At 44.7% G+C, this 23,262-nt stretch overlaps 1 protein-coding gene across 1 annotated transcript; it reads right to left on the reverse strand.

Annotated features, from left to right (window-relative positions):
• Positions 1-5,328: 5,328 nt before the first annotated feature.
• Positions 5,329-20,264, reverse strand: BOLA3 (bolA family member 3). The gene is made up of 4 exons (XM_006872405.1): positions 20,182-20,264; positions 16,037-16,160; positions 13,853-13,941; positions 5,329-5,394 (listed from the first exon to the last, which is right to left on the reverse strand). The coding sequence occupies exons 1-4, from the start codon at positions 20,233-20,235 to the stop codon at positions 5,329-5,331; spliced, it is 333 nt and encodes a 110-aa protein (XP_006872467.1). The 5' UTR covers positions 20,236-20,264.
• Positions 20,265-23,262: the final 2,998 nt, after the last annotated feature.

A 23,262-nucleotide genomic window follows, 5' to 3' on the forward strand; every position in this document is an offset into this window, starting at 1 on the left:
CTAGAAGAACAAACAGATCTGTGTTGGAAGAAGTATAGCCAGACTGCTCCTTGCAATCTGCTAGGATGGTCAGGCAGACTTCGTCTCTCATACTTGGGACATCTTATTAGGAGACACCAGTCCCTGGAGAAGGACATCATGCTAGGTCAAGTGGAGAGTCAGAGAAAAAGAGGAGGACCCACAACAAGAAGGATTGGCACAGTGGCAGCAGCAATGGGCTCAAGAGTACTAATGATTGAGGTTGGCACAGAACTAGGCAATGTCTTATTCTATTGTGCATAAGTTCGCTGTGAGTTAATACCAACTTCATGGCATCTAACAACAACACCTAGTCTATGTGTCCCATTGCCTCACGCTCACTAATTGGTCTCTTTAACCTGGGAAGGACCCAGTTGTAGATATTTTAAAATATCTCAGGTAGTTCACATATGCAGTGAGGATTGCAAATTGTCTTCTTTAGATTATAGTCTCTGATAACATCTCTCAGTTCATTTTTCAACTCTGTACCTAGTGTTCTCCATGTTTCTCTGTGTCCCAGTTTTGTTGACCTGGACTTCCCACAGGTCATTAGCCAGTCTGTGGAGTGGCTGTCCTTGGTCATTTATTTACCTTCTCAGTCGGTATTCCCAAGAAACGAGAACTGATCAGTCAGTCTGAAGCTCTACGGCCCTAGGCCTCCTGGGGGGTTGCTGGGCAGCCTGCCCATACACTGTTAATTGGGTGGTCAGTCAGGGTGAGAAGGGCAGTGCAGGGACCCAGGGAACAAAGCATTCCTTCAGTGAAGCATGTGGACCAGCAAGTTCCCATAGACTGACATGGCCTAGTTAGTGAGTAGACTCCTGGCGTGGTGCTGTAGGATCAGCACTGGACTGCAAACCACAAGGTCAGCAGTTCAAACCCACCAGGTGCTCTTCACAAACTCTATACAAAGTAGCTATGTGCTGGAATGGACTCTGCAGTACTTAAAAACAATAGTTAGTGGGCAACTACCTCAGGACACAGGGTTTTCTCTGGGAAACTACACTATTTCTAAAAGGACATTTGGCTTTAAAAAAAACATATTGGAGGTTTCTTGGTGATATAAATGGCTTGCACTCGCTAGTAACCAAAGGGTTGGCAGCTTGAACCCAACCGATGTCACAACTGAAAAAACAGGCCTGCTTCCGGAAAGATTATGGTCGAGAAAACCTGATGAAGCAGTTCTACTCTGTAACACATGGAGTCTCCTAAGACACAAACCAACAACAGTAACAAAAAATATCATCTTAATTCAGCATATTCCCAAGTAGAATTTCATAATTAAAAAAAAAACAAAACAAAGTTAGGAGCTGGCTGTTATCAGTTGCAATATCGTAGTTTGGCCACTAAAATTAAACAATTCCTTTTTATTATTTTTTTAAATGAGTTTTTCAAAACTTGGAATAACAACTAGGGGAAAGGTTGTTGTTAAATGCCCTTGTGTTGGTTCTGACATATGTTGTTGTGTGCCGTGGAGTCGGTTCCGACTCATAGCGACCCTGTACAGGGTTTCTGAGGCTGTAAACCTTTACGGGAGCAGAACGCCTCATCTTTCTCCGGAGGAACAGCTGGTAGTTTCGAACTGCTGACGTTGCGGCTTGCAGCCTGATTAGCCTAATTTGTAGTGACTACGCTACCAGATTCTGACATATAAGTGGCCCTGTATAGGGTTCCCAAGTAATAGCTTTGATATGCAGATCTTGCGGTTAGCAATCCAATGCTTTTTCGGACAGAGCCACACCAGGCCTCGGGGGAAGGGTAACCTACGTTTAAAAGCTTTGTTGCCAGGTTTGGAAAGTGGTGATTGTTAGGTGTCGTTGAGTGGATTCTGACTCCACTGACCCAGTAGAACAGAGTAGAACTGGCTCATAGGCTTTCCTAGCCTGAAATCTTCATAGGAACAAATCGCCAGGTCTTTTCTTCCACAGAGCCCCTGGTGGGTCCAAACCACCATCAGTGGCTGAGTGCCTGACTTCTGCGGCACCAGGACTCTTTCTGGAAAGTGGTTGTTGTTAAGTGCCACTGAGTTGGTTCCAACTCATAGTGACCCTGTATAGGGTTTCTGAGAAGCAACTGGGAGTTTGAACCACCGACCTTGTGATTAGCAAGGTTATTATCCTACAGTGCCACAACTAGACCTGACAAATTTTACTAGGCCAGATGGATCTTTTGAGGTGGGGAGTAAAGCAGAGGGAGGTGTCTGTGTTTCTCTGTGATGTCTAGACAGTCCTAAGACTGGTTGGTTCAGCCAACCTAAACTTTTCCTCCAGTTGTGAACACCTTGTTTTGTCCTAGACTTTTCTTTGGAGAAGAGAACCCTGTTTCTTTTAGTAACTGCTCCTTCCTTCATTCCAAAGCAGACTCCTGGACCTCTACTGACTGGTGCAGGCTGACTCCAGATTCAAGATAGACCAGAGACCTTCCCTGAATTCTTTGAACTGGGGCCTGGAAGGAGTCTACCCGTCTTATGACCTGGGCCTTAAGGTACAAAATCCTAAGAGCTTCTGGTGCTATGGTCACCACCATATGGTGGATGCCAGTCTAGAGTAAGAGATAACGAAGCTACCTGCAGACAGAAACAATCAGGAGATGAGGTGGACACTCGGGACATTAGTGCACCTGATAGTCAGCTGTCCCCCTGCTTTCTGCATTTTGGCACCCCAGCTCCTCCTTCAATGTGTGAGACCCCCAGTGTCCCTCCTATGATGCACTAAAATATTAGTCAACTCTCATTGCATGAAAAATGGCTCCAAAACGTAGTGGTTTAAAACAACATTTATTATTTCACAGTTTCTGTTGGTCAGGAACTGGGGAGGAGCTTAGCTCAGTGTTTGGTTCCAACTGCTGTAAAGATGTTAGGTAGGCCTGCAGTAGCCATCTGGGGGCTTGACTCTGGCCAAAGGGTCCATTTTCAAGACGGCCATTGTCTTGACGGGCTTGTTTCTTGCTGATTGTTGGCAGACCTATTTCACTGGCTGTTAGCAAGAGGTCAGTTTCTTACTATTTGGATCACAGCTGCTTGTCTCCTTACAAGGCAGCTGACTTTCCAGAGTGGGCAATTTGAGACAGTTGTCCGGGAGCGGGGAGGAAGCCGCAAGGTCTTCAAAGCTGTACACAGTCACTCACACTTTACAAGTAGATTGCTAAGTCCAGACTACTTGGCGGGAGGACAACTGGCTCCACACAGGTAATCCATGTATATCTAACTTTGTGGACTCTGTTCTTGCTGGTCTCCAGTCTCAGCCATTTCCTTATTACAACAGGAAAAATCATCCTCTGGAAGGGTTATCAGAGGAGGCTGGGATCCTCCAAGGCAGTTCTCTTAGTTTCATCTCACCTTTTCAGTTCTGGCACACATGTGTGATTCTATTACATGTAGAAGGCAGTTTGGGTCTAGCAGGATGCCAAAAGCAAGTACACCACCCCACACACACACACATACACACCATGTATACATAGGGAATATTTTAAAACCAAAATATGGGAGTACAGTATGTAACCAGAACAGAATACTTGAAACTTGTGCAGTCCCAAAAGTCAGGGACAGAAGGTTATTGTACTTCCAGCCCTCATTTCTTAGGAGGGTACCTTCAGAACCAAATCACCTCTGACTACCCTGGTGGTCTGAGGAAGAAGGGGGTGGATGGTCAACCTTTAAACCCTGCAGTGCTGGGGGCCACAGACTAAAAAATACAGTGGATTTGTGTTCTCAGAGTTTTCAGTAGAGAAATGGGGGCAAGCAGGCAGGAGCCACCTTGTGAGGGGCTGATAAGCCAGACATGGTTCTCAGTTGTAAGCAACAAATCGTAACCAAGCTGATCTGAGCATAAAAGAATTTAGTGAAAGGATGTGGTAGGGATGATGATGGAATTTCTAGGAATGCTAAGAACCAGACATACAGCCACCACCAGGGACTCCAAAGACAGACACTTATACCAACTCTGTTGCTGTACCCACCACAGTGGGCAGTGTGGCTGCTGTTGGAATGAATGCCTTATGGCCTCTACTTCTCTGCTCACAATTCAACATCAGGGCAGATCCATCTGACTGGCTGAGTATAGCTCATGTGCCTCTAGCCTGGATGCATGGAAGGATGGAAAAACAGGCCTTTCCAGCTTCTATAGTGAGAGGTGGGCTCTGCTTCTCACCAAGTTGCAAAGCTGGGGAACTTGGGGAAAACCTCGAACACCAGTGCAGGAAGGGAGAGGACCCAGATCCTGGCAGGCAAAAGTCCTGAGCCCACTAAAAGGAGTAAGAAATTAAAGTCCAAGACCATTTCTGTAGTAAGTTTAGCTGAGAAGAGAAAGAGAGGACTAAAACAAGGAACCAGAAAAATGAGACTCTTTCTTTTCCTTCCTCCCTCCTTTCTGTCTTGTTTATAGGATTAGGGAGCCTGAGCAGTTTCACAGAGGGGAAGAAACAAGAATGCCTCAGTCTTCACTTAGCTTAATAAATATGTCTGCCTTGAGCATTATGCTCTTTGAAGGACTACATCTATAGGATCAAACTGGACAGTAGCAACTCAAAAGATTAGACAGGAACCTTAGGGGGCAGTGAGTTTTTCGGAAGAGGAGGATGAGACTGATTGCATAACTCAAAGAATGTAATCAATGTTATTAAATTGTGTAAAAACTGTTGATTTGGTTTGTGTTTTGCTGTATATATTCTCAGGACCGACTCTACAACATTCTCAACAACAATCAATAAAATAAATTATATTTTTGTTGTTGTCGTTAAGTGACATTAAGTCGGTTCTGACTCATAGCAAGGAGCAGATGTTGGTTTGAACTGCCAATCTTGTGGTTTGCAGTCCAGTGCTGATCCTACAGTGCCACACCAGAAGTCTACTCTCTAATACACATTTTTGGAAACCCTATACAGGGTCACTATGAGTCAGAACTGACTTGATGGTACTTAACAACAACAACAACACACACACACACATATATATATTCTTTATACATACATACATATAAAGAATTCACAAGACAAAAGTAGCTGGCACTCAATTCTGCCTCTGCAGCAGCGGAACAAAAGTGTCCAAAGACAACTTCACTTTAGAGAAACCACATCATTTCTGAAATAAAGGAACTAGAGGCAGCCCAAATAACCCTTCTAAAGCTCCTGTAGCCCATTACCTTTAATTAACATCTAAATACACAGCATAGTCCTCTGTAATTATAATATGAAAATGTCTTCTATGAACAAAATAGATCAATCTTTTGGCAAATGCCTAGGAAAGGGTGACCTCAAGTTAAGTCCATTAAGGGTTTTCAGCAGCAGCAGCAGCAGTAGTGGAGCCAGGCAGCCTCACTGTTTGGGGACGGAGGTGAATATCCGCAATCCGTGCATTCCTTTGATTTCTTCTTTTAGCGCCTGAGTGAGAAAAAAGCACCATCATTCATTTTATATTTAACGCTGGTTACAATAAGCCTCAATTAGAGCATTTTTATATAGCTCTATATCTATTGTTGTTAAGTGCCATGGAATCAGTTGTGACTCAGTGATCCTGTATAGAGTTTCTGAGAAGTGGCTGATGGGTTTGAACTATCAACCTTTCGGTTAGTATTTCAGTGCTTATCATATAGTGCCACAGGATAGGCACTAGATTGCTATAGAAAAGGTTGGCAGTTCAAACCCACCAGACACTCCTAGGAAGGCTTATATAAGGTGACATTGAGTCAGAACAGACTATACCTCTCAGGAGCCAAGAAATTTGGAAGACAACTACCTGGCCAACTGACTAGAAGAGATCTGTATTTGTGCCCATTCCAAAGACAGGTGACCCAATGGAATGTGGAAATCATTGTATGATATCTTTGCTATCCCATGCAAGTAAAGTTTTACTAAAGGTAATAAAGAAACAGCTGTAACCATACATTGACAGAGAACTTCCAGAGGTTCAAGCTGAATTCAGAAGAGGGATATCATTGCTGTGGAACAAGTGATATCATTGCTGACATAAGATGGATCTTGGTTGGAAGCAGAGAATACCAGAAAGATGTTTAACTGTGCTTTAGTGACTATGCAAAGGCTTCTGATTGTGTGGATCATGACAAACTATAGATAGCATTGCAAAGTATGAGTATTAAGGGACACTTAATTGTGCTCATGAAGAATCTGTACATAGACCAAGAGGCAGTTGTTCAAACAGAACAAGGGAACACCAAATGGTTTAAAATTAGGAAAGGTACATGCCAGGGTTGTAGCCTTTCACCATACTTGTTCAATCTTTATGAGGAACATAATGCAAGAAGCTGGATTATATGAAGAAAAACGTGGCATCAGAGTTGGAGGGACACTCATTAACAACCTATGATATGCAGAAGATACAACTTTGTTTGCTGAAAGCAAATAGGACTTAAAATACTTGCTGATGAAGATCAAAGACCACAGCCTTCGGTATGGGTTGCATCTCAAAATAAAGAAAACAAAAATCCTCATCACTGGACTTCACCACAATAAACAACATCAAGATAAATGGAAAAAGATCGAAGTTGTCAAAGACTTCATTTGGCTCAAATCAACCACCACCCTCATGGAAGCAGCAGTCAAGATGTATTGCATTAGGAAAATCTGTTGCACAAGACCTGTTTAAAGTGTTGAAGAGCAAAGATGTCAGTTTGAGGACTAAGGTGCACCTGACCCAAGCCATGGTATTTTCAATAACCTCATATGCATGCGAAAGTTGGACAATGAATATGGAAAACTGTAGAAGAAATGATGCATTTGAGTTATGGTGTTGGAGAATATTGAAAGTACTATGGACTGCCAAAAAGACAAACAGATCTGTGTTGGATGAAGTACAGCCAGAGTGCTCCTTGGAAGACAGGATGGCCAGACTTGCCTCTCATACTTGAGACATGTTGTCAGGAGGGACCAGTCACTAGAGAACAGTATCATGTTTGGTAAGGTGGAGGGTCGGAGAAAAAGAGGAAGACCCCAGCGAGATGTATTAGCACAGTGGCGGAAGTGATGGGCTCAGGCATAGTAACGATTGTGAGGTTGGCCCAGGACCGGGCAGTGTTTCATTCTGTTGTGCATAGGGTTGTTATGAGTTGGTACTGACTCGCTGGCTCCTAACAACAACAACAATAAAAAGGCATACAATGAGGTCTCCCTCTTACACCTGTCTTCTACCCAGTTCCCACCCCCATCTCCAAATATACTGTTTATAGTTTCTGTGTTTCCTTCCAGGAATTTTTAAGTGTATGTATATTCAAGCTAATATGAGCATATAATCTACCCTATTGCTTTTTTTAAAAGCTTATTATTATGAATTGAGTGAAGGTTTACAGAGCAGATCATCAGTTTTACATTCAACAAATCTTATACTTTTGTTTCATTACGATGGTTATAATCCCCTCCATGTACTACTTTATTACCTTTTTAAAACGCAAATGGAGCATTTCAAACATCTTGTTCTACACTCTGTTCCTCACCATCCCCAATCCCAACCACTGATCCTTCAGATTTTTCCATATCAGACACAGAAGCCTCCCCACTCTCCTTTACATTGGCATAGTGTTCCACTGTATGTGAGCTTTTAGGCCATTCCCATTGGTGCACTAATGAAGCAATGAACCAGATGTTCTGTTTGACACTTGAAAATATCTTATTGAGGAGTTTCAACTTGTTGGGAATAAATATACAACTTCTTAATTTTTTCCAGTAACTGCCTTGAGCTGTGGTTTCAATCAGTCACTGCATCCACATTTAATAAAACTTTTTCTTTCTTTTTATAATTTATTTTACTTTTGTTGTTGAGAATACATACAGAAGATCACACATCAGATCAAGAGTCCCTGCATATACAATTTGATTACATTCCTTGAGTTGGACAACTTTCCTCACTTTCCTTTTCTCAGTTGTTCCTCTTCCATTAACATGAACTCACTACACCTTAAGGTTCCTAACCAATCTTTTGTCAATTTGTCCCTGTATAAAGAGTTTCTTTTTTCTTTAAATTTTATTTTGTTGTTATTGAGACTATACACAGCAAAAATGTGAGATAGTTCTTAAAAGGGCACAATGTTCAAGGCAGACATGCTTTCCTCGTTAAGGTAAAGTGTTGTTTGGTTTTTAAGAAGACCTGAGGGGCTATTTTTGGTTTAAGCTTTAAAGATTACCTCAGGACAACGGTTTCAGGGGTTCATCTAGCCTTTGACTCAGAAAGTCTAAATCCCATAAGAATCTGAATTCTGAGCATACCAGTTACCAAGAATTTCCCAATTTTACCTTAGATTGGGAAGTAAAGTTGCAAAGTCATTATGAGACTTGCTTTGGGCATAATGGGTACCAGGGCCCCAATCTGAAGGCTACCACAGTCAACCCAGGATTTTAGCCCCTGCAGTTCCTGGGAGAGTGATGGCCCCCAAGATCTGCGGGAAGCTTGGCTCATTCAAGTTTATGTTCAATGCAAAGGAGACAATATCCTTTTATACTATGCCAAATCATAGCAGGATGGACATTTTTATAAGTTCTGTCCAGCAATTTCCCTTCTCACGAGGAACTAACTCTGTTCCTTTCCCACTTTAATGGCATGATTCTGGTAGGCCTACCAACTGGTCACTCCTGTGGTCATGTGATTGGCTCAGTCAGACATGACATGTGACCCAAACTGGACCAATGAGAATGAAAAATCTGGTCCCCCTCAACCTGGCATTTTTCAGTGTGGAATATTATCTCTTAGGTCATTGTGCTAGAAGTAACTAGAAATGGCTAGGGACTTAATACCCTATCACACAGAGAAAACCTAGGAGAAAATGAGGCTAACATATAGTAAGAAGCCAAAAGACAGAGAAAGAGAGAGAAAATGAATATAAAAAGCAAAACAGTAGAACTTGCTTAAGACTCTGTCTGAGTCTAGATGTGCCACAAACTGATGGTTGGTTGCATATGCAAGTTTTAACTTGGTCTCTGTCACTTACAACAAAAAGAATCGAAATACATGTGGTCAGGTTTAGAGTCAGAAAGAGCCTTAGAGATGATTTAACTTTATTCTCCTCATTTATAAAAATATATTAGCATCTATATTTGGCACAAGAGTAACAAGTCAGCAAGCCAGTCACAGAAGCAGGATATGAACCCAGGTATCCTGATGTCTTGGCCACACTGGCTTCCATCCTGGTCCTGATGCCAAGAGCTGCGGTTGTGTGAGAGCCACAACAGTGGCCCATCTGGCCTGTCTCCTCTCCCCTCACCCCCCCACCCCACCCCAACCATCGATCTCAACATTCACATGCAAGTCCTTCCCAACTCTGCAGACAAGTGGAAATGCTCTGAAAAAGCCTCGTCATCAATGGGGGAAAAGGACTCAGCCCCTGGTCCACACACTGTTTTCTGTAGGCACATGAGCTCCTGAGGCTGTCCCTGTGACCAGGCCTGGGTCACCACCAGCCTCCTTCCTTAAAGTCTCTGTGGCTAAGGGAGGATCCAAGCATACCTGCACATAAAAGGTCTTAGACAGAGAAACCTTCTGGGCCTTGACCCCTCATGCCCTGCACACTTACTTTTCCTAACAGAGGCCCCCAAACATACAGCGTGGTATCAGACAGCTACGGAGGACCTTAGAGATCACCAGGGTCTCTGTAATTTTGAGAAAATTGAGGCCTGGTGGGGCAGGAAGTTGCCTGAATCCCTGGGTTAGCAAGATGTAGCTTTGTTGTTGTTGTTAAGTGCCTTCAAGTCGGTTCTGACTCATAGCAAACCCTGTATAGGGTTTCCAAGGAGTGGCTGGTGAGTTTGAACCATCAGCCTTGCAGTTTAAACCCACCTTGTGGTCCAGTGCTTTATCCTACAGCTTTATCCTATGACTGAAGTGTATGTTGGGTGTTGGGGGTGCAGATGAAGTAGCCGTGGGAAAATGACAACAGAAAGTGACACAAGTTCACAAAGTAGGAACTGAAGGCAGGCAGTGGTGAACACCGCCAGGTCATGAGTGAAAGACTGACTTTCAGAGGATCTTCTGTTCTGCACTGGGGCTGGAGTCAGGGGAGAAGGAGCATTCAGGAAGGAAGGCAGCCCAGCATTAGGCAGTTGGGGTTGGAGAAAGATAGACATGGCATCTCATTATGAGAAGAGGCTGGGAACCTAGCACTGTTCACTGGGAAAAGCCTGACCTGTTGGCGAGTGAGGTGAGGGGAAGGCCGTGGAGTTGGAAAGACTGAGACAGATCCCCCAGATGACCTTCAGTGCCAGGTTGGGAAGGCTGGACTGAACTCCAGGGATTGAACTGTGCCACATCAACACAATTATGTGGATATCCTAACCCCTGGTACCTACGGCTGTGACCTGGTTTGGAAATAGGGTCTTTGAAGGTGTTAACAATTAATGTGAAACCATACCAGAGTAGGGTGGGTCTTAATCCAATCTGAGTGCATAAGAGTTGCTATAAAACAGGAGAAGAAATGCAGACAGCCAGAGGTAAGACAGCCAAGTGATGACTGAGTTACGATGCACTGCAAACTGAGGGATGCCAGGGGCTCCCAGAGGCTGAGAGACAAGAACTTTTTCCAAGAGAACATGGTCCTGTGAATACCCTGATGTATTCACACTCCTAGCCTCCAGAGCAGAGGCAATGAACTTGTGTTCTCATAAGTATCTAGTTTGCGGTGCTTTGTTGCAGCAGCTCTAGGAAGCGAATACAGTGAGCAACCACCAGCATACTATAGGGTTGTAGTTGCCTGTACAAACCTTGTACAGGGTTGCTATGGGTCGGAACCAACTCAATAGTACTTAACAACAAGTGAGCGGCTGTTCTTGATGAAACGCACAAGTTTAAGCTTAACATACAGCATGTCAGGAAGTGAAGGTTCTGAAACAGATTGCCTTTCAGGCACTAAACATTTAATTTCTCTGTAAACCAACAGCAAAACCTCGGCTTGCTTTCCTTACAGTCTACAAACATGCAGCCACTCAGCCCCTTGTGTGCTGGGTCCTATATGCATGAAGTCTGCTTTCCAGGGGGGACAACAGGCAACCAGCAGAGTGGACCACAGTGACGCAGGGACCCACAGAAAACCATGGGCCCAAGGTGGTACAGATGACATTCCCCAATCAAGACAGTAGCAGCTCTCCCTGCACTGAACTTGGCCCAGGCTTCTCCCATGTTGTAGCTAATAGTTATGTCGATGGTAGCTGATCTTTCCTGAGAGTTGACTATGTGTCAGACACTCTGCACCCTTTATCACCAGTCCTTACAACACCCCTTTGAGGCAGGTTCTGTTACTATCCCCAGATTAGGAGATGGAGGCACAGGGAGATCAAGTAATTGGATTTGAAACGTGGGCAGTCTGATTCCAGAACTCCCATCCTGAATCACTTGGAAACATGGCTTCAGGCCAGGGGCTGTGCTTAAATGAGCAGTACCCCGAGAGTCTGATCCCAGCAGGTGATCTGAGTAGTTCTGGGGACAAAATTTAAGAGTTCCGTGGGTCGAGGTGATGTAGGCTAGCCAGGCCTTCCCTGCCTTATCTTCTACCTTAACTCCAATCCCAGAAGATTACATAGGACTGGAAGTTTCTGGAGAAGCAAGATGATTACTGATCCACCGAAACTTCCAGGTCAGAACACCAACATACTATAGGGTTGTAGGTGCCAGTATTCATGAGGAACCCAGAGATGAGGTCTAAAGGGAGTGAGGTCTACAAAGGGGCCAACAGCAAGGACATAAGTATCCAGGACTCTCAGCAGAAGATGCTGGAGTCAAATGTGGGTTCAGAGGGTGGTGAGGCATTCGCATCCTAGCAGGGAGGTAGTAGGTCAGCATTTGAGGTAGGTGGAAGAGAGGAGGAAGGGCAACTCAAGCAAGAGCTTCTACCTGAGCAAGGTTCAGATGGAGAGAGACTAGTGAGCAGTAGCCGGCAGGCAGGATGCATGCAGACAGGTGGGGGGATAGGCCCCAAACAGCAGCTCAAGACACCTGGACTCCATGTGGTGATGGTTATGTGCCGTGGAGCTGGTTCTGACTCATAGCGACCCTGTGCAGGGATTCTGAGGCTGTAAATCTTTACGGGAGCAGCAAGCCTCATCTTTCTCCCACGGAGCAGCTAGTAGTTTCGAATTACTGACCTTGCAGTTTGCAGCCCAATTTGTTGTAACCACTATGCTACTAGAGCTCCTTGAACTCCCTGTACTAGGACCTGAAAAAAGGACTCTCATGACCTGTGCCTGACAAAAACTCACTTAGCGCAGAATGTGTAAGACTTTCCAGAATGCCATATGCTCCTGCTAAAGGTGGTTGGTGTTTTTTATAGATACAGGATAAAGGTCCAAGCTGGTATAGAGCCAATTAAAAGTAAATAAGGGTAGTATATAAACTGAGCTTTAGTTTGGTTAAATATGATGTTCTTGGCCCAAAAATGTTCTGTCCCTGGATCAGGGACAGCAGGGACAATTCTAAGTCATGTCATGTTTCACTTACTCATCTGTACAGTGGTCCTAAAGAGAGGCTCAAAAATCTTCACACCCATAAAAACATGTATTTTTAGCAGAACCTATGGTTATAAATTCTATCTGCTACGTGACAATAACACACAACACACAATACTGCTATGTGACAATAACACACAACAAATGCAAAATAAACATTGGGTGGCTTGTTTTCAATTTTTAATAAAATTCCTATTTTCCTACAATCTGATTCTAGAGAGTCCCTGATTTTATTTTTCTTGGGTCCTGAATTGTTTGCAAGATAGTAATATGGTGTTAGAGACTGAATTGTGGTATCCCAATATGTGTTGGGCTAGGGCTTCAAACCAGTTTAAACCAGCTCAGTAATTGTTCTAAAGAAGGGGAGAATATGTATTGCACAGCAACCAAAACTGTGGTATTTTGATCCCAGTAAAGAGTCCTGGTGGCACTGTGGGTTAGGCACTAAGCTGCAAATCATAAGGTCCTTAGTTCAAATCCACCAGCTACTCCACAAGACAAGGATAAGGCTGGCAGCTCTTGTGAGAAATTAGTCTTGGAAACCCTATATAGGGCTGTTATGGGTCAGAATTGAGTTGAAGGCACTGGGTTTTCCTGGTTAGGAAATCAACGGATGTGCTCTGCTGAAAAATGACAGCCATCATGCCACTCTGAATGTGTATTGCTCTCCAGGGTCCTGCCAATAATGTTGATTTCCAAAACTCTTTCCTTATAAAAGTGTTAGGAGACTAAAGAGGGTGATTAGATTATTGGCAAGACTCTGGAGAGCAACATACATTCAAAGCAGTGAGGTAGGCTGCCATCTCTGATTGGGACACAGATATTTGTTTTCTACTCAGGTCAAAATACCATGGGCAACAGATCTGGCTCCTATGTATCATGTCTGCAGTCTTTGTTTAAGGTGGTGATTACTGAGTTGTTTGGAAGCCCTGAGAAATCATAACCTACAAATATACTCCTGCTTGGAGATAGGGATTTTCTTTTGATATATTAATGAGGTCATACCAAAGTAGGGTAGGCTCTAAACCTGGTCCCTTCTGAGTGGTACCAAAACAGACATGGACAGACAGAGAGGGGGAAGACAGATCCCATGAGAGAATCATATACAAGCAAAAGAATACCACGGATCACTGGCAAAACCAGAAACTAGGAGAATGGACCCCAGAAAGCATCAACATGACCAATGCCCTGATTTGGATTTTAAGCCTCCAAGTTGTGAGAAAATAAGTTTCTGTTTTATAAAGCCATCTAATTGTGGTATCTCTGTTATGGCAGCTCTAGTAAATGAAGTATCATATGGCATTATTCTGTCAGAGAAGTGACAGTAAAAATATCATCCCACTCAATAGCCCTTTCGCATGCTGGCGGCCGGAGGTTAAGAAGCATGTGTGCCTTTACTGACCTGGTTAACCATCTGGTGTTGCTGGACAGTTCTCTTCTCCTTAAAATCTTCTGATTCGATTTTGATTTCATACATTGCCCCACAGCCTCCTAAAATTAAACATGACTTGAAAGTATTTTGATTAAGGTATGCCAGTCCCATGTCCTTGAATTACTTGCTGAATCCAAAGAAAATCTAACTCCTGTTACTCATACAAAAGTAAGTTGCTAAAATCGGTAAGAAAAAAAGATCATTGTTCACAATCTAACTTCAAATAATCCCTGACAGACAGCCATAGTACAAAATTTACTCTTCCTTTTGCCAGGCCAAACGATCCAGGATTGTTACTATGGGCTGGAGTGGTGACACACAAAGCATGAAAAACTTAAGAAAGGTACAACTACTTTCTTTTACTAGGCCAACAACTGTGATGGGAGATGGATGTGAAGAGCTGAATTTCAGGGTTCCACTTTCTAAAGGACCAGCAATCAATATTTTCCAAAGTGCAAAAGTACACTGGTAATACTCTCTCAAAGGAAGGAAAGGAACAAGGAAGAGAGACAGGACCACAGCGCTGCAATGAAAACTGTACACATGATTATGAAACTGCCTGTGGCTCCCTCTAGCACCTCCTGCTGTTGTTATTAAGTGCCGTTGAGTTGGTTCCAAATCATAGTGACCCTGTGTAGGGTTTCCAAAGAACAGCTGGTGAACTTGAACTGCTGACCTTGTGGTTACAAGTCCATTGCTCATTCTATAGTGCCACACCAGGACTCAGCACCTCCTAGTCTACAACAACAACAACAACAACAGCCATGGAATCAACAACTCATGACAACCCCATGTGGGTCAGAATGGAACTGTGCTCCACAGGGTTTTCAATGGCTGATTTTTTGGGAAAGAGATCACCAGTTCCTTCTGAGGTGCCTCTGGGTGGCCTCAGACTTCCAACCTTTCAGTTAGCAGCTGAGCACATCAACTGTGTATAACCCCCAGGTACTCTTCCTGGTCTACAAGGCAGCTTTAAGTGTTTTACCCTGGATAGACTTCCAGAAGGGAGCTTTATGGACAAGTTCCGGGTGGTTCTCTAGGCACAGCCTGTGGTGGGACCACCCATCCCCCTCGCAGCTGGAGAGCTAGTGCTGAGAGCTGATAAAACATGCTGCTTCAGAACAACAAAACTGTGTGGCCTAGTAGGAGAGTTTCCCAAATGCTGCTGATACTAGGCTGCCAGGAGCCAGGCAACTGACTCCACAGGTTTTGTTTTGCTTCTCTTGTAATGTGCTCCAGGAGTCCCAGGTTCAGTAACTCCAGGTCCCCTGCCCTGATTCCCTTTCCACACTCTGGCCAGTCCTGGGCAGAACCAGACCGAGGTCAAGGTCAAGTTCTGCCCTGGGCCTAGGGAAGCTGCAGGGCTGGTGGCCTCAAGGCCTCAGTAATCTCTGAGACCCCTGCAGAGCCCTTGCCTGACTTGCCACTTCACTTTAGTCCCCCTAATCAATCTGCAGAACCCTTACCTGACTAAATGATCCAAAAGGTTTATAGATTTGCTCATTTTCTAACATTTTCAGAAGAAAAACCTCTTTCTAAACTTTCTCCCAAATTTTGTAAATGTTCAGTGTAATGTAAATGTTCTCAGTGCAGTGAAAACTTGGAGAAGTGCCCTATCAGGGTGTAGGCCGATGCCTATCTAGCTGCCCCACAGCTAGCTGTTCCACAAGTGTCTCTGGATAAAGGCCCTATCTTCCCCATCCTGTAGGTGCAGAAACTGACTCCCCAGCCTGTCCCTATCACATGGTCAGCTCGAAATTGAGGTACCAGCGAGAAAGGCTGGAAACTGGGCTCAAGACAGAGTGCTTCCTGGTCTACTGACTCCTTTGGCCCTGAGCTTGTCTTCTCATGGGGAAAAAGAGGGAATTGGATTTAAAAAAAAACTGGAGTCCACTTCGGCTCTCACATTCTGGGGTGTCAGAAGAATGAGGGGAAAAATAAAGACTGTGGGCCTCAGTATGGAGTAACTAGGGACCTGGGCCTCATCCTAGCTGGACCAGACTGGTGACCTTCAATCCTCCCAGGGGGGCCTCATCCACCCTTAAACCCACACATGTTGAGAAGCCACTGACAGCAAACCCCATGCCCTCCACCCCTCCAGAGAGCAAACTCCCACCAAAGTTCTGTGGGAACTTTGATGAGAGAAAACATTACCTGAAATGTCTGTAACTTTGATAGCTGTTGCTCGAGGAAACTTTTCTTTGAGAGTTTGGGTCACTTTGAGCTCTCCCTCAGTCTGAGAGGCAAACATCCGATGAACATGGTGGAGAAAAGGAAGCTGCCACCCAGAACAGACAGAGAAGTCAAGGCAAGGTGATACGGCATTGCTCCTGTGAGGCCACCGTCAGCCCCACATCCCATTTCCCTTGTAGCACAGATCCCTTCCCTTCTACACCCCTCTCCAGCACTGCCCCAGACTGTTGGGGGTGCTGCACAGAGTCAGGCATTCATTTAGGCACCCCAGGATACAGAATGTTGTTTTTTGGTTTTGCAATTGTAAACAAAGTTAGTCCCCAATGTATGACACACTCAAGTTATGGTATCCATATTCACAACAGTCTTTTTGGAATATGAACTACATGGGTAAGCCTCAAAGTATTCTTACAAAATCATGAAAAACCTCTTTTAAAAACTATCAAAATGTGAAGTGCTTCTCTATGCACCTTTATGCATTCTGAAAGTGACATTTCCATCTCTCTAGCCCTTCCCTGGTGTGGCGCCACAGGAGGAGCACTGGACCTCAAGGTTGGTTTGAACCGCAAAGTCAGCAGTTCGAACTCACCAGCTGCTCCTAGGAAACCCTATATAGTGCTGACTCGACAGCACTTAACAACAACCTTCCACAATGGATTCTGTCCTCTTCAATTTACACATCAAAATGGCAGTTTGGGTATTCTCCAGGACTCAAATCATGTTCCTTTTGGATGTTCTTTGAGTTTAGGGAACAAAAAGAAGTCTGACGAGGCAGGATCAGAGCAGTAGCGTGAACAGGGTGATGTTTTCCAATGAAATTTTTACTGGACAGCTCTTGCTACCCTTGAAGAATGAGCAGGTGCATTGTTGTGATGAAAAAATTACTTGGGTGCAACTCTACTTTTTTTTCAATAATTCTATTTTCAGTTTTCTTAAAACGTCTTACTAATAAGTCCTCATGATTGTCCTGTGTCCTTTGAGATCAAGATGGCTGTTGTTTAGTGCTGTCGAGTCAGTTACTCACAGTGACCTCGTATAGGGTTTCTGAGGAGCAGATGGTGAGTTTGAACTGCCGACCTTGCAGTTCAAACTGACTTTGCAACCCAGCACATTAACCCATAGTGCCACACCAGGAGTCTCTGTGAAGATTACCCCTTAGTCACCCCAGATGCTGTAACCTTCTGAGCTGACCTCTCTGCCTTGAATTTAGCTGATGCTAAATTCTAAGGGTCCAACAGATGCCCTCAGAAGCCAGTTTAGATTACATCTTTTTCTTTGCAGGCACTCTAATGAGGCTAAGACAAGTGTGCTACTGAGAGAACTTAACTGTAAATTGAAACACATTTTGTTGAGAATAATCCCTTGTATGTATGAACTGAAGCCTAATAGTAGTACTTTTTTACTTACCTCATACATATAAGGGGGCTTCAAAAAATTCATGGAAAAGAGAATTAAAAGACATTAGACTTTCCCCATGAACTCTTTGAAGTCCTCTTGAGCAGGAGTCCTGGTAATAGAGGTTAAACATAGGCTTCTAACCAAAAGTTCATACCCACTACCTGTAAAACCCAGTATCAGTTCCACAAGAGAATAATGTGGTAGTCTGCTTCTGTAAAGATTTACAGCCCAGTAAAACCCTATGGGGTGGTTCTTCTCACTATAAGTAGATACAAGGACAATAATACCTTGGTTTAAAAATTACATACAATGGTAATTTGCTGATGTTGCCATTTTCAGATGTTCACTTGCAGATGTTCAAAGCACTGCAATGATTTACTATTTCAAAACACTGTTATGAAAACTGGAAAAAAAGCAACATTCCATTTAGGACAGAACCAACTGATAACAGAGTAGAAGGAGCAGAACTCTGTCATAAATCAGGGACTACCTGTAGCTCGCTTTGATTCTAGAGACAAGGCCAAAAACTGAATTCAACAGATGTTTAACTCACCATGATAATTATTCACATTATCATTATCACAGTTTTGAAAGTGAAGAAACCAAGGTGCTAAGGTAATGGGCCCAAAGCTGGACCCATTAAGAGGCAGACACAGGAGAAAAGGCACAGTTTGCCTCAAACAGGCCCTGCTAGGCCACCAAGGTGAATTTCCACTCACTCTTTAGACCTGGTTAACATACATTCTCCCCAGGGGGATGTGACCTACTGCTCAGTAACCCAGCTACCCTTTGCAACCAGTACGAGTTGCCGCGAAGTAGGTTCTGACTGATGGTGACCGTATTTGTCTCAGAGCAAACTGTGCTTCCCAAGGTTTTCAATGGCTGGATTTTCTCGAAGTAGATCACGAGACCTTTTTTCTGCAGTGCCTCTGAGTGAACCTCAAACTTCAACTTTTTGGTTAGCAGCCAAGTGTGTTAAACCCAGAGACTCGACTATTCTTAGCACCATATAATAATCCTCACTGGGGAGGAGAGGTAGAATTCCATTAAACCAACTGAAGGAGAAGCAGTTTTAAGAGTATTTACTGGTAAAACCTATCTCATCCCTTAGAAGTGAAGGCACAGAAAACCAGGTCAGCAGCCACATATGCTGGAAAGGGAGGCTGAATGTAGACTATGGCAAGCCTTGGGTACTACGTAAAGATTTTGGACTTTGTTACACAGGTGATATGACCCAAATAAAGGCTCTTGATACTAAAGGAACCTACTCAAAACAACCCTGTAAGACGTTAAGGCAGGGAAGATGCAAAAATGAGAGGCCTTACAAGGAAGGAAGCTCTAGGACTTAGGTCCTGGCTGAATGTGTACGGCAAGGGAGCCTGGGAGAACACCAGGGCTATTCAGCCTAAGTGTGTCCACTTGCTCCATCCTGCCTATCCTGGGTCCCGTGTCATATAATCTCGGAGCACCTTCCTTAATACTCCCTATTCAGAGCAATCAGCCATATGAGATCAAAAGGGAAGCATTTGTCTGGGGATGAAGCTCAGAAGGCAGAAAGGGATAGGAAAAATGAAAGAATGAAAATGGGAAACACAGGAAGTAAGAAGTGTGCTGCTATTTATATTGTGGAGACTGCAACCAATATCACAAAATAAAATGTGTATGAATTGTTGAATGGAAAACCAATTTACTCTGTGAACTTTCATTCAAATCACAGGGGGAAAAAAATTCCCTGTTCACTGCTGTTCTCAACAGCTTGTCTTAAACGTCATGACGGAGTCTGTCCTGCAGCATTCCAGAGCTGTGTCCAGGGAAACTCCTCAACAAGACTAGGAGATGAAAGAATGGGGTGGGAGAGAGGGGAGAAGATAAAAATGTGAGCATGCCTACTAGGGCACCCACAAAGAAGTCTAGCAGACAGAAGTGCACACCTGAGGTCAAAAGAAAGATCTGGAGTTAGACTGTCTGCTGTTCAGGTCAGAACAGAAACTTGCTGCTGTGGCTATGGGTAAATTTGCTGGAGGCAGAGGCAAAAGGGTAACCCAGTGACAGGAAAAACCTCATGGTCATGATGGGGTGAGGGTGACTAGCTAGCACTGCAGAATCCATGGGAGAAGATTCTTTTATTTTAGCAGCAGTCTTTAGTTCAAACTCCCAACCCAAAAAGCTATCTGCTGACCAAATCTCCAGATGCGGGCTATCCACGCTAATGGCCAACAGAACTATTCTTCATTCAAATGAGAAGCGGCTTCAAGACCGTCCGGGGAGAAGGAAGAAAGGCGGGTACAAAAGTGCACCAGAGGGGTAGAAGGATCATCTGGGTATAGAGGTCCAGGGTCAAGGTCACAGAGGCCTGGCCCGGGTTCCCCAGTCTTCGGCGCCCACACCAGGGCGATGACTTCCACGCCAACATGTGTAAGTCACCATATCTTCATCATTTGCCCATAGCCTCAAGGGCTGTGTTTGCTCTCCTCAACCCGACCTCCACTCCGCCCGGCAGCTCCCCTAGGGAGCGCCGGGGCCTGACACTTCTCCAAATACCCATGGCCAGGACCCATTGAATAAATGAAGAAACGAATGAAAACCTAGGACTAGCAAGAGGACGGAGCCAGGGGCCTGCGCAGCACCCTCCGGAAGCGCGTCCCGAACCTTCGGTCCCTCCGCAGCCCCCGCCCAGGGCACAGCAGCCCGACCCCCACCCAGCTCACCCCGCGGATCCCGCGGAGCAGAGGCGCTGCCGCGGCCGGGACCCACGCCGCCATACCGGCCGACGCGGCCCCCCGACCGAGGTCACAGTGTCGCCCGAAAGGCGTGGAGACAGCAACGGAGATCCGCTGGCGCCTGCGAGGCCGCCCCCTACCGCTCGGAGGCCGCCGCCCCGCCCCAGGTCGATGCCTCGGGCCCCGCCCCCAGCCCCGCCTCCGCACCTCCTGGACCTTCCAGGCTGTGGACTCACCTCCCTTAACAGGCCCTACCAGCGGCGTTGGCCCCGCCCAGACTCTCGATTGCTCGGCACTCCTCTGGCCCCTTGAGCCGGGCTCCTGTCTCCTAAAATGTGCTCAGGCGCTACTGTGGAGCACTGCCTGTAGGGAGCTGTGCCTGGAGGCTAAACGCAAGTTCTGAGGCTGTTGCAGGGTTCGGGGTGAAAACTGGATCCTGGTGTGGCGCTGTAGGATAAACACTGGACTACTATCAGTGCCCATTCCAAAGAGTGGTGACCAAACGGAATGCGGAAATCGTCGGACAATCTCTTTGATATCCCATGTGAGTAAAGTTTTGCTAAAGGTAATACAGAAACGGCTACAATCATACATTGACAGAGAACTTCCAGAGGTTGAAGCCGGATTCAGAAGAGGCTGTGGAACGAGGGATAGCATTGCTGATGCCCAATTGACCTTGGCTGAAAGCAGAGAATATCAGAAAGATGTTTACCTGTGCTTTATTGACTACACAAAGGCTTTCCATTGTATGGATCATGACAAGCTATGGACAACATTGCGAAGTATGAGTATTCCGGAGCTCTTAATTGTGCTCATGAGGAATCTGTACCTGGACCAAGGGGCAGTTGTTCCAACAGAACATGGGAACACAATGTTTTAAAATTAAGAAAGGTGTGCGACAAAGTTGTATTCTTTCACTATACTTATTCAACCTGTATGCTGAGCAAAAATTACGAGAATTTGGATTCTATGAAGAAAAACGTGGCATCATTAACAACCTGCGATATGCAGTTGATACAACCTTGCTTGCTGAAAGTGAAGAGGACTTAAAACATTTACTGAAGAAGATCAAAGAGCACAGCCTTTGGTATGGATTACATCTCAATGTCAAGAAAACAAAAATCCTCACCACGGGACCAATAAACATTCTTATCAACGGAGAAAAGACTGAAGTTCTTCTTGGGTCAACTATAAACACTCATGGAAGCAGCAGTCAAGAAATAAAACGACGTACTGCATTAGACAAATCTGCACAAGACCTTGATAAAGTGTTGAAGAGCAAAGACGTCAGCTTGAGAACTAAGGTGCGCCTGACCCAAGCCATGGTATTTTCAATAACCTCATATGCATGTGAAAGCTGGACAGTGAATAAGGAAGACCATAGAAGAATTGATGAGAGTTATAGTGTTGGAGGAGAGTATTGAAAATGCCAAAAGAACCAATAGATCCATTTTGGAAGAAGTGCAGCCAGAGTGCTCCTTGGAGGCCAGGATGGCCAAACTTCATCTCTCATAATTCAGATATATTGTCAGGAGGGACCAGTCACTGGAGAAGGATATCATGTTTGGTAAGGTGGAGGGTCAGAGAAAAAGAGGAAGACCCCCAATGGGATAGATCGGCCAAGTGGTAGCATCGATGGACTCAAGCGTGGCAACAATATGTGAGGTTGGCCCAGTATCGGGCAGTGTTTTGTTCTGCTGTGCATAAGGTCGCTATGGGTTGGTACTGACTCGATGGCACCTAACAACAACAACAACTAACTGATAGGTCAGCAGTTCAAAACCACCAGCTGCTCCTTGGAAACCTTTCACAGGAACTGACTTCACGGCTCTTAACAACAACAACAAAGTGAGAATTGAGGTCTGCACTAAAGCAGGAGCTCTGGTGGTGTAGTGGGTTAAGTGTCGGGCTGGTGACCACAAGGTCAGGGACTCAAACCTACCAGCCTCTCCTCTGGAGAAAGATGAGGCAGTCTGCTTGGTCTTATAGAGTCACTATGGATTGGGATGGACTCCTGGGTCATGGAATTGGGAACTAAAGCAGGTCCCTTGCTAGGTGCCTTTCAGTGAACCAACTCAGTGACCCCACCACACAGAAAGAAACAGTTTCACCATCCTCACAATTGTTATGTTGAGTCCATTGTTGCAGCCATTGCCAATCCATCTAGTTGAAGGTCTTCCTCTTTTTTGCTGACTCTAGACCCTCCTGATAATACCTCCAAAGTACGTGCGATGAGTACCCCCTATCCTTGCTTCTAAAGAGCAATCTGGCTGTACTTCTCTGCAGACAGATTTGTTCCTTCTTCTGGCAGTCCAATATTCTTCACCAACACCATAATTCAAAGCCATCAATTGTTTGGTCTTCCTTAGTCATGCACTGCCCAGCTTTCACATACGTATGGGGTCATTAAAAATATCATGGCTTGGGTCAGATGCACCTTAGTTCTCAAAGTAATACCTTTTTTCCCTAACAATTTAAAGATGTCTTTTGCCTAATCTGTATGTCATTTGATTTCTTTTTGTGTTTGTGTGACTTGAGTGAAGGTTTACAGACAAGATCATCAATCTTACATTCAACAAATCATACACTTCATTCTCTCTCAATGATTACAATCCCCTCCATGCAATAACAGTTATCCTGCTTCTTCCTTGTGGTTCCCATATGAATTCTACCCACCTTCCCATGCCTTCTCAACTTGGCCCTTAGGAAAATGTTGCCCTTTTGCTTTTTTTAAAAAATGTTTTATTGTGAATTATATGATAGTTTACATGGGAGAACATTAGTTTTACATTCATTCTGTCGTATATTGTTTCATTGCCATGCTTACAATCCCCTCCATGCATCATCAACTACACTCCTTCCCCCCACCCCCAGTCTTCAGCAAACAGTCCCTCTCCCTCTCTGGATCTAAAGTCTCCAGCTGTTCCATCTCTCCACATCATCGTCTCTGCCTCCATCTCAGGCATCGCTGCTTCTCTGGGTAGGGTAAACGCTCTCAGCTCTTCTCCGTTGATGGTCCTAGGGACCTCCGCTCCTAGACTGGAAAGTTAATCACGCCCTTCCTTGCTA

Source organism: Chrysochloris asiatica, unplaced genomic scaffold (assembly GCF_000296735.1).
Source record: "Chrysochloris asiatica unplaced genomic scaffold, ChrAsi1.0 scaffold00197, whole genome shotgun sequence".
Taxonomy (NCBI): Eukaryota; Metazoa; Chordata; class Mammalia; order Afrosoricida; family Chrysochloridae; genus Chrysochloris; species Chrysochloris asiatica.